General features: G+C 41.4%; 1 protein-coding gene across 1 annotated transcript in view; it reads right to left on the bottom strand.

Moving 5' to 3' along the window:
• Positions 1–262: 262 nt before the first annotated feature.
• The window catches only part of col5a2b (collagen, type V, alpha 2b), a 27,578-nt gene continuing 12,365 nt past the window's right edge, over positions 263–15,475 (bottom strand). Inside the window, exons 3-55 of the mRNA XM_035677895.1 lie at positions 15,011–15,235; positions 14,552–14,568; positions 14,424–14,456; positions 14,278–14,310; positions 13,806–13,859; positions 13,614–13,706; positions 13,448–13,522; positions 13,292–13,336; positions 13,056–13,109; positions 12,868–12,921; positions 12,319–12,372; positions 11,904–11,957; positions 11,760–11,813; positions 10,991–11,035; positions 10,851–10,904; positions 10,707–10,751; positions 10,442–10,495; positions 9,949–10,047; positions 9,798–9,842; positions 9,607–9,705; positions 9,437–9,490; positions 9,228–9,335; positions 9,077–9,130; positions 8,867–8,965; positions 8,646–8,699; positions 8,412–8,510; positions 7,833–7,886; positions 7,677–7,730; positions 7,542–7,595; positions 7,222–7,275; positions 7,028–7,072; positions 6,802–6,900; positions 6,607–6,714; positions 6,326–6,379; positions 6,057–6,110; positions 5,594–5,647; positions 5,428–5,481; positions 5,213–5,320; positions 4,870–4,923; positions 4,675–4,728; positions 4,158–4,319; positions 3,945–4,052; positions 3,713–3,820; positions 3,438–3,491; positions 3,233–3,340; positions 3,054–3,107; positions 2,860–2,967; positions 2,646–2,699; positions 2,420–2,527; positions 1,828–2,185; positions 1,555–1,742; positions 1,229–1,471; positions 263–1,144 (exon numbers count right to left, since the gene is read on the bottom strand). Of these exons, the coding sequence (XP_035533788.1) occupies positions 998–1,144; positions 1,229–1,471; positions 1,555–1,742; positions 1,828–2,185; positions 2,420–2,527; positions 2,646–2,699; positions 2,860–2,967; positions 3,054–3,107; positions 3,233–3,340; positions 3,438–3,491; positions 3,713–3,820; positions 3,945–4,052; positions 4,158–4,319; positions 4,675–4,728; positions 4,870–4,923; positions 5,213–5,320; positions 5,428–5,481; positions 5,594–5,647; positions 6,057–6,110; positions 6,326–6,379; positions 6,607–6,714; positions 6,802–6,900; positions 7,028–7,072; positions 7,222–7,275; positions 7,542–7,595; positions 7,677–7,730; positions 7,833–7,886; positions 8,412–8,510; positions 8,646–8,699; positions 8,867–8,965; positions 9,077–9,130; positions 9,228–9,335; positions 9,437–9,490; positions 9,607–9,705; positions 9,798–9,842; positions 9,949–10,047; positions 10,442–10,495; positions 10,707–10,751; positions 10,851–10,904; positions 10,991–11,035; positions 11,760–11,813; positions 11,904–11,957; positions 12,319–12,372; positions 12,868–12,921; positions 13,056–13,109; positions 13,292–13,336; positions 13,448–13,522; positions 13,614–13,706; positions 13,806–13,859; positions 14,278–14,310; positions 14,424–14,456; positions 14,552–14,568; positions 15,011–15,235 (4,454 nt within the window). The 3' untranslated portion in view covers positions 263–997. The remainder of the gene's footprint in view (positions 1,145–1,228; positions 1,472–1,554; positions 1,743–1,827; positions 2,186–2,419; positions 2,528–2,645; positions 2,700–2,859; positions 2,968–3,053; positions 3,108–3,232; positions 3,341–3,437; positions 3,492–3,712; positions 3,821–3,944; positions 4,053–4,157; positions 4,320–4,674; positions 4,729–4,869; positions 4,924–5,212; positions 5,321–5,427; positions 5,482–5,593; positions 5,648–6,056; positions 6,111–6,325; positions 6,380–6,606; positions 6,715–6,801; positions 6,901–7,027; positions 7,073–7,221; positions 7,276–7,541; positions 7,596–7,676; positions 7,731–7,832; positions 7,887–8,411; positions 8,511–8,645; positions 8,700–8,866; positions 8,966–9,076; positions 9,131–9,227; positions 9,336–9,436; positions 9,491–9,606; positions 9,706–9,797; positions 9,843–9,948; positions 10,048–10,441; positions 10,496–10,706; positions 10,752–10,850; positions 10,905–10,990; positions 11,036–11,759; positions 11,814–11,903; positions 11,958–12,318; positions 12,373–12,867; positions 12,922–13,055; positions 13,110–13,291; positions 13,337–13,447; positions 13,523–13,613; positions 13,707–13,805; positions 13,860–14,277; positions 14,311–14,423; positions 14,457–14,551; positions 14,569–15,010; positions 15,236–15,475) is intronic.

The raw sequence follows: 15,475 nt of genomic DNA on the forward strand, positions 1-15,475 counted from the left end.
AAATCAGTGTGTGAAATGTAAGCTGACACTTCAGTTTGTATGAATTTATCATGAGATACATGTCAGGTGAGGGCAATTAACAGTGATTTGATGACTGTGAGGAAAAGCATTGTCTCCCTCTAGTGGTGAGATGGTTTAATTTCATTTCTCATTTAAACTCATTTTCAAAGCAAAATCTTGCTGTTCATGAGGAGGAACCGAGTGTTTATTCAACTTTTCTTTGCTTTGGCTTTTCTTTTTTTTGGGGGGAAGAGCACAGTCATTCCAAAGAAATACATTTATTCCACATCCATAGTCAACAACAAACAAATAATTTGTAATTTACAGTCATATGTTGCATTTACAGAAGTTTTAAAAGGAGATACAAAGGTTTTCTGTTGAAAGAGTAAATGAGTTCCTGCACAGAACTTAATAATTTAGGTTCAAGATTTTTATCTTTTATTCCATTAAAAGTAAGAACTACAGTCATTGCTATATCAACTCTCGCCCTATCCAGGCCTGTGGACGTGCATTTACTGGAAAAAAGCCAAATGAAATTCACTATAAACCTTCAGTTCTTAAGCTCTAACCTTCCAATAAAGACACCACATCTCTTAAAGCTTTAACATTATTGGCTGTTTTTTCCAGTTTATGCAAGTTTACAATCCATCTTAAAACTCACTTTGTTTTTTATTAGGTTTCATGGTAGCACCTCAGACTTTTACCTTTACTATTTTTTCCACCCACATGCATTTCCCCGTAGAGTACTGTGCTCTAGATTGTAAATTTATTGATTGAATAAATTATGTCAGCGCCCTACCACTCAGCGGACACAGCAAGTACACTGTACTTCAACAGCTTATGGGAAATGCAGCCACGTGTGAAGAATGGCAGCAATAAAACATCTAACCTTCATCGACTCGTACGCTCACACAAAGAGGAGTCCTTATACTATAATTTCTGGTGATGATGTTACTCCTCTAAAAAGGGCTATTTCTGTCCATCTTTGCATTGTGTTTTATGAGAAGCACACGGGGCCGATGTCCAAGCCAAACTCCTGATCAGCCTTTCCAATGTCCATGGGGGCCAAGTCCACCACGGGCAGCCTGGCTGCAGTTTGAGTCCTGTACTCAATCACTGTCTTGCCCCACTCTCCGTTTGATGTCTGATGGAGAAAAAAGACAGATAAATCAGTAAAAGCGTCTTCCGATCGCTTTTGGTCAAATCTAGATATTCTGTCACGACTTACTGAGCAGCCGTCCTCGATGACACTGTATCGGAGGCGGTTGGTTCCCTGCGCTCTCAGCTCCTGGCCGTTGAAGCCTCTGAGGACCAGAGCTTTCTTCAGGCTGCTGCTCTTCTCGTCTTTGTAAGCCACGCTGTTCCTGCAGTGGTAGGTGATGCTCTGGTGCGACTCCTTGGACAAAAGCTGCAGCAGCTTCAGCTGAACCGCCACGGCGTTTGGCTGCTCCTCATCATTTCCATAACGGAACTGAAATTAGATGTGAATTTGACGCGATTACATCGAGGGGCATTATGTACTTTCCACAAAATGCATGTTTCTTGATTTCTTACTCTAGTTCCACTGATGTCTGCTCCAAACCAGACGGGTTTGTTGGGGCTGGGAGTGGATTTTGTCCACCAGGCTTTGTTGGGAATGTTGGCCGGATTGGCAGAGATGCAGGTTTCACCACTTTCCATATTACAGAAAACCTTGATGGCATCCTTTGTGCTTCCTTGATTTGGATCAATCCAGTACTCACCTGTGTCAAAGGTACAAGCAAAATGAATGAAAGGAGTTACACTGATAAAGTAATAAAGAAAAAAGTATAAAAACAAGACCCTCACCGCTCTTTTTCTGAGGGTAGCACTGCATGATGTCTTGGCAGGTTTTCGCAGGGTTCATCTTGCTGCCGTCAGGACTGCGGAGGTTCTGCAGATGTCCGCTGAGGGTCTTCAGCGTGGCGTGGACTCCGGTGTCTGCGCGCAGGACTGCCTCGTTCTTATTGGGAAGGGCTTCATCCTTGTTGATCTCTGGTGGCGGAGGAGGATCAGCCGCCATTTCATCCTCGAAGAATTCCACAGCCTCTGGCACGCCGCCGTTCCCATCATAATCGTAAGAGGCAACGAAGAGGTCTTCCACAGCCGCGGTGGGAGGTCCTGGGGGGCCTGGAGGACCGGGTGGGCCGGGTTCTCCTTGTGGACCCTGACAAAGGAAAGATAATTATGAAAAAACAAGATTAATATTTGTAAAAACCAATGAACAGAACTCTTTTTTCCAGGCTGTAGAAAGGATTTTAAATATATGGGTTATATTTGCAGTATCATTGCCACGTCACTCCAATTAACTTATCCCAGTCAGTTTTACTGATGTGACGGGATAATACCAGTAAGCTGATTGTTTTAAATATAATCAAGTAAAAAGGCAATCTCGTGTCACCTGTTCCCCGAGGTCCCCACTGGACCCTCTGCTTCCAGGAGCGCCCATTGGTCCAGGCTGACCGATGTTTCCCTCCTTTCCAGGTGGACCCGTCACTCCTGGAGGACCCTGTAAAACAGTGAGAGATTTACAGTGTAAAACAAAGGCAAAGCTGCACACGTCTTCAGTTCCCCTGTTCAAAAACAAAACAAAAAATCTGCATGGTGCTACTACAGTATACACTTACCCTCTGCCCAGCTGGTCCAACTATACCTATAGCACCTGGCTCTCCTGTGGCGCCCTGAAATAGAAAAGAAGACCAGTAATATCAGCATGAGCATGAGATGAGTTGCAAATTGCAGTTAACACCAATTCTTTAACATTAGAAATATTAGTATCTGAAGTATATAGAGAGATATTTGTTATATAGAGAGTTTCTGAGTCATAAACATTTTGCTTACAGTTGTTCCTGGCAAACCGTGGAGCCCGGTGAAACCTCTGTGTCCTTTCTGACCCCTCTCTCCTTGTTCTCCAACTGCTCCTTTCTCTCCCTGTGGTCCTTGAGGGCCCTGAAATTAGACACAGTGTGATAATTCAACACATCATTGGAAAACACTGTTTTACACTTAAAACTTGAAAAATTGTGTTTTCTTACCGCTTTCCCCCGTACACCAGCTGCTCCTGGGGGTCCAGCGGGGCCTCTGGCACCCTAAACTCAAAGCAAGATAGGAGAGCAGACTTTGTACTTGTGATGGGATTTACAGATTATTATTAATATGTGATTGACAGATGTAGCATATTAAATTAAAATGTTGTTATGTTTGTGAATCTCACATTATCGCCTCTTTGTCCCGGACCGCCCGTCAGTCCCACAGGACCCTCAGTACCTGGAGACCCCATAACACCCGCCAAACCCTCTTGACCGGGATTACCCCTGTCTCCCTGGAAACAAAGGCACACACCAGGAGTTAGCACACACAGCATGCACAGCACATCCAATCCAGTATTTGGAAGAACAACACCATGTATTTAATGTTACCCTTTCTCCTATGAGACCATCCTTGCCAGGAGAACCCTCTGCTCCAGCGATACCCTGAAAATGATATTATACTGTTACAGAACAGGTGGTTTCAATTAGGCATCCACAGTATTGTTAAGTTTTCTATGTTAAGTTTGTGTGTAGTATTAAGTGTTGTTGCTGTATAAAGACCATAATATCGTTTCATAATCAAGCAGGCCAAAAAAAATCTAACACATAAATGCAATTTCTGAGATACTCGTTTTGAAACGAGCAATGAGATGGACAGGGGGAACCTCAGGTCCGGCGTCCCCTCTTGGCCCGGTGGCTCCCGGTAAACCAACTCCACCAGCAGGCCCTTTGCTGCCCTGAGTTCCAGGTCCGCCGGGTTTTCCTGGTGGACCCTGAGAAATAAAGAAATCCACAGTTTGAAACAATTATTCAATCAGTTTTAAAGAGTTATGAGAACACTAGCGAGACGTAGTTTGGCTTTGCGTAGTTTAGACAATGAACAGAAGGAATACATACAGCAGGACCTGGCAGTCCGAGCATGCCTCTCTCTCCTCTGAGTCCAGGCTGACCCACAATTCCTCGCTGTCCTGCAGTGCCGGCAGGTCCTGGAGGTCCATCGGGCCCCTGGCAGAGGAACACAAGACAGAGTTAGACAGACAAGCAAGTGATTTATTTGTGTGCAGCACAGGCTGAGATGAATGCTTAAGTGAGCTCCTCCCTGCGTCTTACCGCAGGACCGTCCTCTCCAGAGTCTCCCTTCTCTCCAGGGCTGCCTGGTGGGCCTGAAGGTCCCCTCTCTCCTTGATGTCCTGGAGCTCCGTTCTCTCCTCGAATCCCAGCAGGGCCCTGCTTTCCTGGAGCGCCTATAGGCCCGTCTGCGCCTACAGCACCCTGAAACACACACATGATCTCTCCTCAGTCCAGATTTTGGAACCATAATGTAACTTAACAAATCCACTGCAGGTATGAGATTGAAACAGTAGTAAAAGGCTTTTTTTCATGCTTTTTTACTCAATTTATAGTTGAAACTGGAGGGTTTAAACTAAAGCTTATAAACTAAAAACACTTTGTGTCTGTGGCAATTCATGAAATAAAAGGATGTCACACGAAAAACCATATTGAAATCCTTCCTGATCCTAATCCTTTTAATTCTCCAGCTGTACTTTATCATTTTGGCCACATGATTGATCAATATTAATATTAAATATTGAAGCTCCAGTAATTTAAGTTTTATAATGTAACTCACAAGAGCACCGGCTGGTCCAACTCCTCCCGGCAACCCAGGAAAACCAGGAGCGCCCTGTGGGGAGAAAACACTTGTGGTAAGGTGTACTTTAAAGATAATTATGATAATAATGCTTGTATATCACTACTTGCTACAAAGCACTCTTGACACAAAATACTGAAGTTACAAAGAATCAAAATACGGAGCCTAACTTACCGTTTGACCCTGCGTTCCTCTGCCACCTTTCAGTCCAGTCACACCAACAGGTCCCTGGAAACACACACACATGAGTAGCAGTGTTATTTTCATCATCAAAACTACAAAAATATTTGTTGTATATGGTGAGCAAGAACAATTGGGAGAGAGATGAGAACAACACCTGTAACCATAGTAAAACTAAGAATGAAACTAAATTAGGTGCTAAAACTAACATGTTTAACATGGTTTCAGACCAGACACCAAAAAATATAATCTGTGTTCTTTTAAGTTCTCTAGAAGCTTCACAGATACCTCTATTACTGGATTAAGACATGTGTCCCTTCGTGTGTCAGACGTGTACCTGTCCTCCTGGTTTCCCAGCCATCCCCTGTGGTCCAGGTGCTCCTCCTTCTCCCCGCTGGCCTGGCTCACCTGTTTCACCTTTGACCCCGGGCTGACCATCAGGACCCTGGGAAAAACAGATGAAATGAGTTTAGTTTGAAATCGAGCCTTTATCGGTTTATTCACTGGCTTATTTTGGACATGACTGCCACGTTTTAGCGGTCTTTCACTTACAGAAGGTCCAGGGAAGCCAACAGCACCAGTTGGACCAGGCTCACCAGTAGAACCCTGTTAATATCGCCACACACACACAAATACACACTTAATCAAGAAGAAATTCAAAGAAAACCACATTTCTGCTCAATTTAATGTCAGTTGTAAAATAAAATGTTGTACTGACAGGAGTTCCTCTTGTGCCTCGGCGTCCTGTAGGTCCTTGTGGGCCGGTTTCACCCTGAAATAAAGGAACAGTCAAACCTTAAAATCTCTTAAAACATAACAATGAAACCAGAAACCAGAATCAACAGGATTGTACGGATTTAAGGTTTTACAAGGTTAGCTCAAGAGATCATGATCATATTCAATGCTCCAAATTTCAATGGATAAAATTTTCATTCTAAATGGAAAGTGGATTTATTTACATGGTTTTGCAACAAAATGCTCATTATTATTTGCTCTTTACCTCATTAAGATCTCATACCTAGTCTGTTCTTTCTTAATTCTGTGCCCACTACTCACTTCAGTCAAATATTACCAATATTGTGTCATTTATAGTGTGTTTTTTTAGAAACTTGATGATTTGGGCCAACTACATGGATATGACCATTCACGTTTTTTGCTTGGATTTTTGCTTTTGAGCTCACCTTCTCTCCGTTGGGTCCACCGGAACCAACAGGTCCGACAGCACCAGGAAGCCCCTTTAATAAAATGAAAAATGCTATTAGAATATCATATTAGACATATCATATTAGACAAAAGAAAATTCGTAAGATCGTCAGCCACTGATGGTTTAACAGTGGTTATGTTTCCAATCTTTGTGCCATCAGGAAAAATATTTTGCCACCTATTTCCTCTTCCTCTGAGGACTCTGCTGTATCGTTTATGTCCTGACCATCCTGTTGAGACGACTCACCCGTGCACCGTCGGCTCCGGCTTTACCCTCGGGTCCTTTCTCTCCAACAGAGCCCTGTTAGAAGAAATTAGCCTCATCAGTGGCTCAGGTTCAACTTCCTTTAACAAGGATTTCCTCTTAGTAATTTCTTACATTTCCCAGAATTACTTTTGACCACCCCCACAGATCTTGCTTAGACTAAACATATAATGACAGGAAATGTCGCATCAACTGCAGATATATTCCTGTACTGAGGGTCTCGTTAGTGGAGAAATCTGATGTAACCGTGTTCTTGTACTTACTGCATCTCCCTTTGGGCCTGAAGGTCCTGATATGCCTCTCTCTCCTGGCATTCCCTGAAGTCCTGGACCTCCTGGCTCTCCAACACCACCCGCTGGACCAGCGCTACCCTAAAATGTTCCAAAAATGCATCAAGAATTACATGCAACAAGTTGAAAACATCAGTGTCACTATCAGTGGTTTTTTGGTTACAATACCTTTGGCCCATCTGATCCTGGTCCACCTGGACTACCTTTGGGTCCCTGCAGCCCATTGGGTCCAATTTCACCTCTCTCTCCTGGAGGACCTCTTTCTCCCTGCAAGAACAACCAGAGGATGAAGACTGATTGTACTAAATAATGAAATGTATTGACTTGTGACTGAAAGTTGACGCCTTTAATCCGGGGTGAGAACAGTAATTCATACAGATACAAACGGACTTACCCTTGGACCTGTACCTCCAGCAGCCCCAGCCTCTCCAGCAATACCCTGGAAAAAACCAAACACTGTTTCATGTACGATGAAGAAAAACTGGAGAACATCTTGAAATATAGTTTGAGGGATTAATTAAAAAGAATTTGACTGTTAGCATTAAAAATAATCTCTTTAATAATCATTAAAGTTAAATTTTGTCGTACCTCGTCACCTGGTTTTCCTGACTCTCCAGGTGGGCCTGGCATTCCGGGCAAACCCTAAAAGACACGAAAGCAATTTTTATTTAATGCAAATAACAATAATGGACAATAATAACCACATATTGTTTTCTTCTTCAGCTAGCAAGAGAAAGCATCACTGGATAATGAATTATGTTGGACAGAGATAAAAATGGGACATCAAACTAATCAAATTGCAGATAAATGGATAATTTTTACCTCATATATCAAATACAGTGTAAAAAATATACTTCAGTAATAAAATTCTGGTAGGCAAAATGTATATCTTTTATAATTATGTGTACCTGGAAACCATTCAGTCCTTGTGGCCCCTGCTCACCTCTCTTTCCTGCAGGACCCTAGAGAAAAGCAGATAGAATATAACATGATCACTAATGTTATTGTTGATTATGATGATGATGATGATATTAGATGCTCACAGCTGGACCGGTTGGACCGGCAGCGCCTTCCTCTCCGTCCTTTCCATTTGGCCCCTAGAAGACAGATACAGTATCTATCAGTATGCTAAGTATTGATGTATGTATAATTTAGTATTAAGTATAAATTATATTATATCAGTAGTGAAGATTACTTGCCCTTTGACCTGGAGGACCGGGGGTGCCAGCCTCTCCAATCTTCCCAGCATCACCCTGAAAATCGACAGGAACACAGGAACGTCATCATATGTTGTACTGGCAATTATTTTTTATCTGTACTCTGTATTTCTTGAAATTAATTAATTAATCAATTAATATTTAACGTATTCTCTTTTCCTATTCCTTGCATTTCAACATCCAACCTAACAATTTCACATAATTTACTTTAAATCATGTGTTCACTTTAAGCAGCAACAATTAACACATTTTGTGTTGATTCTAGCGGCCCCTGTGGACAAAAGCGGTAGTGTTTCCACCGCCTCAAATCGCGGATTTCGAGAGGAATCTGATTGAATTCGACCCAGTGGCAGGCATTAAGAATAACTATACAGAAATAGTCTAGTTGCTGATTGTTTTGTTTTTTATGTAGGTCATATAGAGGCATCAGTACTACCAGTTAATACTCCCTGTAGTGAATTTAAGTTGGATTTACTCCAGTAACTTCAGCAAACTAAGCAGAACGGCAGGTTACATAAAAACAACAACTACAAACAAACATAAAAAAAAAGTCACACTGACAGCGAAGCCTTTTGGTCCTGGCAGGCCCATCGCTCCAGCTAAACCTCTACCTCCAGTAGAACCAGCTGGGCCTGGTTTGCCATCCTCTCCTGCTAAGCCCTGGAAAGACCAGAAAGAGAAATGTTAACACATCTACTGTCCACACTGTACTCCAGTGTTTGGGGAAGTCTTCTATAGTTGTTTTGATAAGCAGTGAAACTCTGATGAGTGATGAAAATAAAACGTTTTGCGTACTACTGGTCCTTGCTTTCCTTCTGCTCCCGGTGCGCCAATAAGTCCGGTCAGACCCTGTGGAATAAGACACAAAATATGTTTGTTTGTCCGTAGATGCTCTAAAAGCTACAAACACAGCAAAAATGGAGCAAGTATTAAGAAATAAACCCTCTGCAATGCTGCAATCATGTTTGAATTACTTCAAAACATAAACATTGGATATGTAGCTGTGTCTGCTTTACCCGAGCTCCGGTTAAACCTGGCTCTCCATTACGTCCTGGATCTCCAGGTAAACCTTTGGCACCAAGCGACCCTGGCACTCCTCTTTCACCCTGCGCTCCCTGTTAAGCCAAAACATCAAACATTCAAAAACACAGAAACTCTTGATGATAATCAGAAGAACAGAAGTTAAATTCTGCCATTAGATGTATTTTAATGTGAAGTCAACTCACCTTCTGGCCTGGTAAACCGTCTGCACCTGGGAAACCTCTATTTCCTGGAGCTCCCTGGAACAAATTAACCATACTTCTAAAATCTGCTGTTTCCAGATCGGACTCCTGAGATCATTGTTTAAAATAATCCTTTAAGATGAAGTAAACTTACTGTCTCTCCTGGAGGTCCTTGAGACCCGATGGATCCAGCATCACCACGAGGTCCACGCTTCCCGTCCTCTCCCATCGGGCCAATCGGACCCGGAATTCCATGGTCGCCCTAACATGAGCCAGCAATCAATAATCAATTAATCATCACCAAAAAAACACACTAAAAATGAACCTTTAGGGTCTTTATTTCAGGGTTTTTTCCCAGCGTACTCTTTCTCCCTTGAATCCAGCTTCTCCTTTGAATCCAGGCACGCCGACATCGCCCTGTAAAAGACGATCAGGTCACCTTTAAAGCTCCCGGGTGCATTAGATTATCTGAGTTACAAACATATATTTAAAGAGGGCTAGTAAGATATTCTTCAAAGAAAATGAGCTCGTACCAATTGGCCCTTTGGTCCTGGTGCTCCTGTAGTTCCCTGGGGTCCGGGGGGACCGGGCGGGCCCAACATCCCTGCTGGACCTACGACACCTGCGATACCCTGGGAAGGAAAAGGAGCAGTAACAGATTTAATTAAGTTGACGACAGGTTTACAGACAAAATAAACTCCATAACTTCTGCAGCTACACTTACGCTTTGGCCACGGGCGCCTGGAGCTCCATCAGTCCCCTCAGCACCCTGTTCAAAAATATAAAGTAACAATTAATCCAGAGCCTAATACAGTTCAACAGGTTGTCCTCACTTTCCCAAAAAGACAATGAAAAAAGATGGAACTGTAACACACCTGCTGTCCTGTCGGTCCAGGTGGTCCTACGCGACCGCCATCCCCTCTGGGTCCCTGCTGTCCTTGACTTCCTCTGACCCCTGTTGGCCCTGCTTCACCCTGCACCAGAGGGCAGATTCAGAGCAAATTCAAGAACTTTTAAAGATGATCTTCAAGGTCTTTGCATTATTTAAATGTGATAAAAACAAATGCCTCATGTTCTACTAAGTTAAGAAAGCAGAATAAAATCACTTGTTAGTTAAATCCATGTTGGTTGTTAGCCGTCCACTGGCGAGTCTGTTGACCAGTCAGAGTCTATAATCTAAATACACAGTTTTCCAATGTAATCTGAGCTGATTATAGTTACCTCTGCTGATTATATAATCACTTACTACTTGACACTTTTTAAGGTACTGTTTGTCACAATTCAAGATTTCCTAGTAAACTAAATAAGATACAAAACTTCCCAAATCCTTAATTTACTGCTGTTTAACAAAACTGCCAACGATCTTACCTTCATTCCTGGGCTACCGGGAAAACCTGGCACTCCGGAGATTCCCATTGGACCCTGTAGTTAAAGGAAATGTGGTTAAATCCATTGCAGTAGAACTAAAAGAGACTGTATGTTGTTTTAGATTGGATATATTATATTTGGACGAGTGAACAGTGCCTCTCTGGCTGCTATCCATGTAGTGGGAAAGTTGGAAATGCTTGTTTTTGTTTGAAAGAGCCAATATGTGTAAAGAAAGTGCATTTATTCTTTAAATGTAAGTCCTTACCAGAGGCCCTGGTTTTCCAACATGGCCGGCTGCACCACGTTTTCCCTAAAAGAGGAAAAGCAAAAACATTTTTAAAACCTGAAACACCTTTTGACATTTTTTCTTTTTTTTTCCGACAAATGAAGATGTTCTGGTTTTTCTTACCACGGGACCGGACGGTCCAGCTCTGCCTCTTTCTCCCTGCATGCCCGCTGGTCCCTGAAACAGAAGACGGGCCTCAGTATGCGTGTGAATGACTCTGTATGAGATGTACTGGTGAGCTGTTTACTGTGTGTGTTGCCTACCAGTGGACCTGGAGCACCCATTGGACCTGGAGTACCAGATGTACCCTGTAAAACACAAAGACACAGACAAGTATTCAGATCCTTTACTTAAGTAAACCCTGTAAAACATACTTAATTACAAGTAAAATCTTGCTTTACTTATTATAAATTACGTCATTAGATTATTATTTTCTGCATTAACATAAAGCAGGGTTTTATTGTTGTAGTTGGGTGAGGTGGAGCTCCTTTTTAACAATTTTCTGATTTTTATAGTGAGAAATGGCATCACAATTACCCAAAGTGACACCTCCACAATCCTTGTTTTTGTCACTTTGGCACTTCATATTACATAAAAAAGAGTGTACAAGTAGTGAAAAGTACAATATTTCTCTCTGAATAGTGGTGGAATACGTCCTTACGTAAATGTACTCATATTCCACCACCACTTAATATAATGCAGGTTGTGGTGTAATGCCATATTTGATCTTGATTAGGCTTTTGTTTGTTAGTTATAATTTATTAGAAAGGGTTCCTCCAAGATCCTTTGGTGTGTGGTTCCATATAGCACAGTATGACTTAAAGATTTGTTAAATACATTTTTAAAGAAAGAACAAAAACCTAAAAGTTATTCTAAAACAGAAGGGTTTATTGCACAATTATGCAAACCATCCAAACAATGGACAGAACTTTTTTAATCAAGTGTAAGTGAGAGTTATAATCGTCCTAATATATTATTAATATGAAGAATCGTCCACTTTGAGAACCACAAGATCAGCTGACAAACTCATACCTTGGTTCCAGCCGATCCGGACTCGCCTCTTGGCCCAAGAAGACCGGCATGACCCTGTTGGAGGAATTCACAAGGTTAGGTGCTTGATGAAAGCATGACACACTCACAGTGAAGCACGCGCTCAGAGGTATCAGTATGACTGACCTTGTGACCTTTCAGTCCTGGATGACCTGGAAGTCCTGGGAATCCTCTCGCACCCTGCATTTAAAAAGAAATAATCAAATCAATTTGAATTCCCAGCTTCCACTTGTTCTTGTAGTTTCTTCCTGCCTTTCGAGGTTCTGGAAAGTTTCCCCCACCTCCTCCTCTTTAGCTATAAAACTTCTAGCTGCTGTGTCAGCTGAGAGCCACTAGATGTCACTCTCAACATATCTGGTTATACTTGTTATCTTCTTTTGATAATTTAAAATAAATTCCACACTTAGATGTACAAGTCCTAATATAACTCATGTTCTAACTGACAGATTTGTGTCTATTCAGAATAAAGTATCATCAGGGCTTGATTATGTTGCTTGGTTATTATTAATAATATAATAATTAGTGTGAGACGACAGTTTACCGTAGATCCTGGAAATCCTGGTTCTCCTGTAGCACCTGCAGGTCCGGATTCTCCCTGAGCCGAAAAAATGAAAAAACAGTTCTTAAAAAGATGATTGCTGATAAATGACTACAGATAATACTGACAACGATAACAGGACACTACTGCTACAGTATGGACTACAACTGGAGCCAACCAGTGGTGGGAGAAGCACTCAAGAGCAATAACACACTATAAAAATACTTTATTATGAGCAAAAGTTCTGCATTCCGTATTCAAACTGTACAGGAAAATGTCTTATTTATGGTTTCATTTTATAATGTTATATATATTATTAAGTTTTTATTAAAACAAGTAAGGATATTTTAGTTTAACTTTGTCAAAAAGCCGTCTGTCTCCGTCTTTGACGCAGTGCCTCAATATTGTTTACAGCACCACTGGTGCCAAAGTAAAAGTTTTAGGTGTCATAATAAAAGTTGCTGCCAGTATATTGGCAAAACTGGCAAGGAAATGCAACAAAAAAAACAAAAACATCTTGAAAAAGGGAGGATTCATGTGTGCTTGACTCACATCAGCTCCAGGTTTTCCTGGCGGTCCATCTGGTCCTCGATGACCTGGCTCACCCTGAGGACAAACACACAGAACAGACACACAGTTCAATTTAAATAAATAATAATAGAAAATCAATAATAAAATAAATCACAAGGATACAAGGAAAAGCATCAGATATGAAATATATAATGGAGAAATGCTCCTACCATTGGTCCTGAATCTCCAGCCTCTCCTGGAATTCCCTGACCACCAGCTGGACCCTAGGGGGGGGGAGTCACTTATGTTATAAGACTATATACTACATTTATGTTACTCAACCTCAGCCAAATAATGACTCATTGCAACAAAAACAATCCTTAATCTTACTAATTATGTCACTTTTTTTATTAATTATGGATTTAAATGTGCAGTGTACATCCAGTAAATAAAATCTAAAACTTACTGGTTGTCCCTGCGGCCCTGGAGGTCCTCGTGGTCCCGGTTCACCCTGAAAGAGCAACATTTGACACACTGTGGTTTAAATTATACGTCATAGCAAACATCCCAGCTTTAATATATGTAAAATATACACTTTACTGAATTGTTTCACAGGGCTCACCCTTGATCCTGAGACCATCCCGGCCAGACTGGATTTCTCACCGAAACCTGAAGCGATCTGTGACACTAAGTTGCCCTAAAATGATTTCAAAATGAATGTTTAGAAAAGAAGTGTCCAAACCATTTAAGAGAAGTGGTTTCATTATCTGACTCTGAGAAAAACTCACCCCAGGGTGGGTGGGATGGCCTGGGGGTCCGGCCTCTCCCGGATTCCCTGGCACACCGGGCTCTCCGTCAAATCCCGGAGGCCCCGGAAATCCCTGCATGGTGAAATATGATTAATGAAAGACAACACGCTCTTAATTATAATTAAGTAATAATACTAAACTACAGGTGAGCATTTATCCATTCAGACTTACCCGTCTGCCTTTAAAGCCTCTTGGTCCAGTGCGTCCCTGAGCTCCAGGAGGACCCTGAACCACAAATATAAGAGATAAATATTGTATGAGATTTGCTGAATACAACCCTAAAAGCAGACTGCTATAAAAACACATTCAATTACAGTCATGATAAACTCAAATAATAAAAAAAATAGGCCAATCTTTGCGAATAAAATGTAAAAAACAATACATTTTCTTATTTTCTCTAACTTCCCTAAAAATCTGGTCGGCAGACAATATCGACATATACTGCAGTTATTAGCACTAAATCATCATTTTTCAGTTCTCCAGGTGAGCACAATTATGGCACGGTGGCGCCCTCTGGTGTCCAAATTAGTGCATGAGAGATGATTCCTTAAAGCCTTCTGTGTGTCTCATTTAATGTATTTTATTTAACCCCATACATACATTATCAACTCATACAGTCAGAGTAAAAGTAGTTGAAACCCACCGAGGGTCCTGTAGGTCCAGGGTGCCCGACCACCTGAGAGTAAAAGAAAAAACAACCAGAAATCAAAACAGTTGATATAAACTGACTTTTAAGCTGAAATATTAAAGAAAATATTAGATTTAAGTTTCATTTGTGAGATTACTTACATATGGGATATCACCTGGTTCACCTTTCTGTCCCTGTAAAAGAAACATATTGTTTTAATTTAAATAATAACTATAGCTTTTATATTTGTTTTAGATGTGAATCCATGTCAGAATGAATCATGACTTACCTTGAAGCCCAGAATTTCTTTGGGGAAACAAAAGAAAGAGAGTTAATTAGATTTAAACTTAATCTGCACAGGGATACACCCTCCTAAACATAAATGATTAAATGTTAACATTAAATATATGATACAAACAGCTATTGGACTTGACAAAGTTGATGTTTAAGGACTTTACACACTTATTACGTAATTAAGTAAGTACGTTTTTGTACAGTAACAACAACCAACCTCATTTTTGAGGGGTGATAATAAATTCATCAAATTCAATGCCCCAAATTAGTGAATAAAAGTATAAAATAGTGTTTTTGTACTGTAAAGGCACCACGTTTTCTACCATAAGTAAACCTGGTCCGCAATTTTGTCTGCATCTAGGTACTCTTGAGGTAAAATAAGCTTTGAATATAGAACTTACTAAAATAATAAGACAATCTTGTGGCTGGATGTGGAATAACACATTCATCTCACCTATCATCCTGCTGGCACTGGCAAAAGTGTCACACACAGGGCAGCACTCTCCCTCTGGTGTGACCACCTTCTCGCAGTTTGTCAGCAATTCGCACTGGACCTCGTCGCAGATGGCGACGCCGTTGTCACAGACGCACACGTGACAGGGCTGTGGTTTCCAGATGTCGTTGTGATGGTAGATCTCCCCATCGACCTTGCAGTTTTCCGCTTTCTTCTCGTCTGCAGCTGCACAGAAACCGGTTGGGTATTTTAAAAAAGTAGCACATTCTAAACCCTCAACAATATGACAGGATTAAAAGGGGTTTGGTTGAAATATTTGTAATGTGCAATGCTAAACTGGTCTACAGTGTCTTAAACCTGCATTATATGTAATGCCCAGCAGGGGGCAAAAACCGATCCCATGCAGTCTTATGGAGAAATTTGCCGACCTTTCACTTGATTCATTAGCTCAGTAAACAGTTTCCT

The sequence above is a fragment of the Morone saxatilis genome, unplaced genomic scaffold (assembly GCF_004916995.1).
Source record: "Morone saxatilis isolate NCDOM2014 unplaced genomic scaffold, NCSU_SB_2.0 Contig6, whole genome shotgun sequence".
NCBI lineage: Eukaryota > Metazoa > Chordata > Actinopteri > Moronidae > Morone > Morone saxatilis.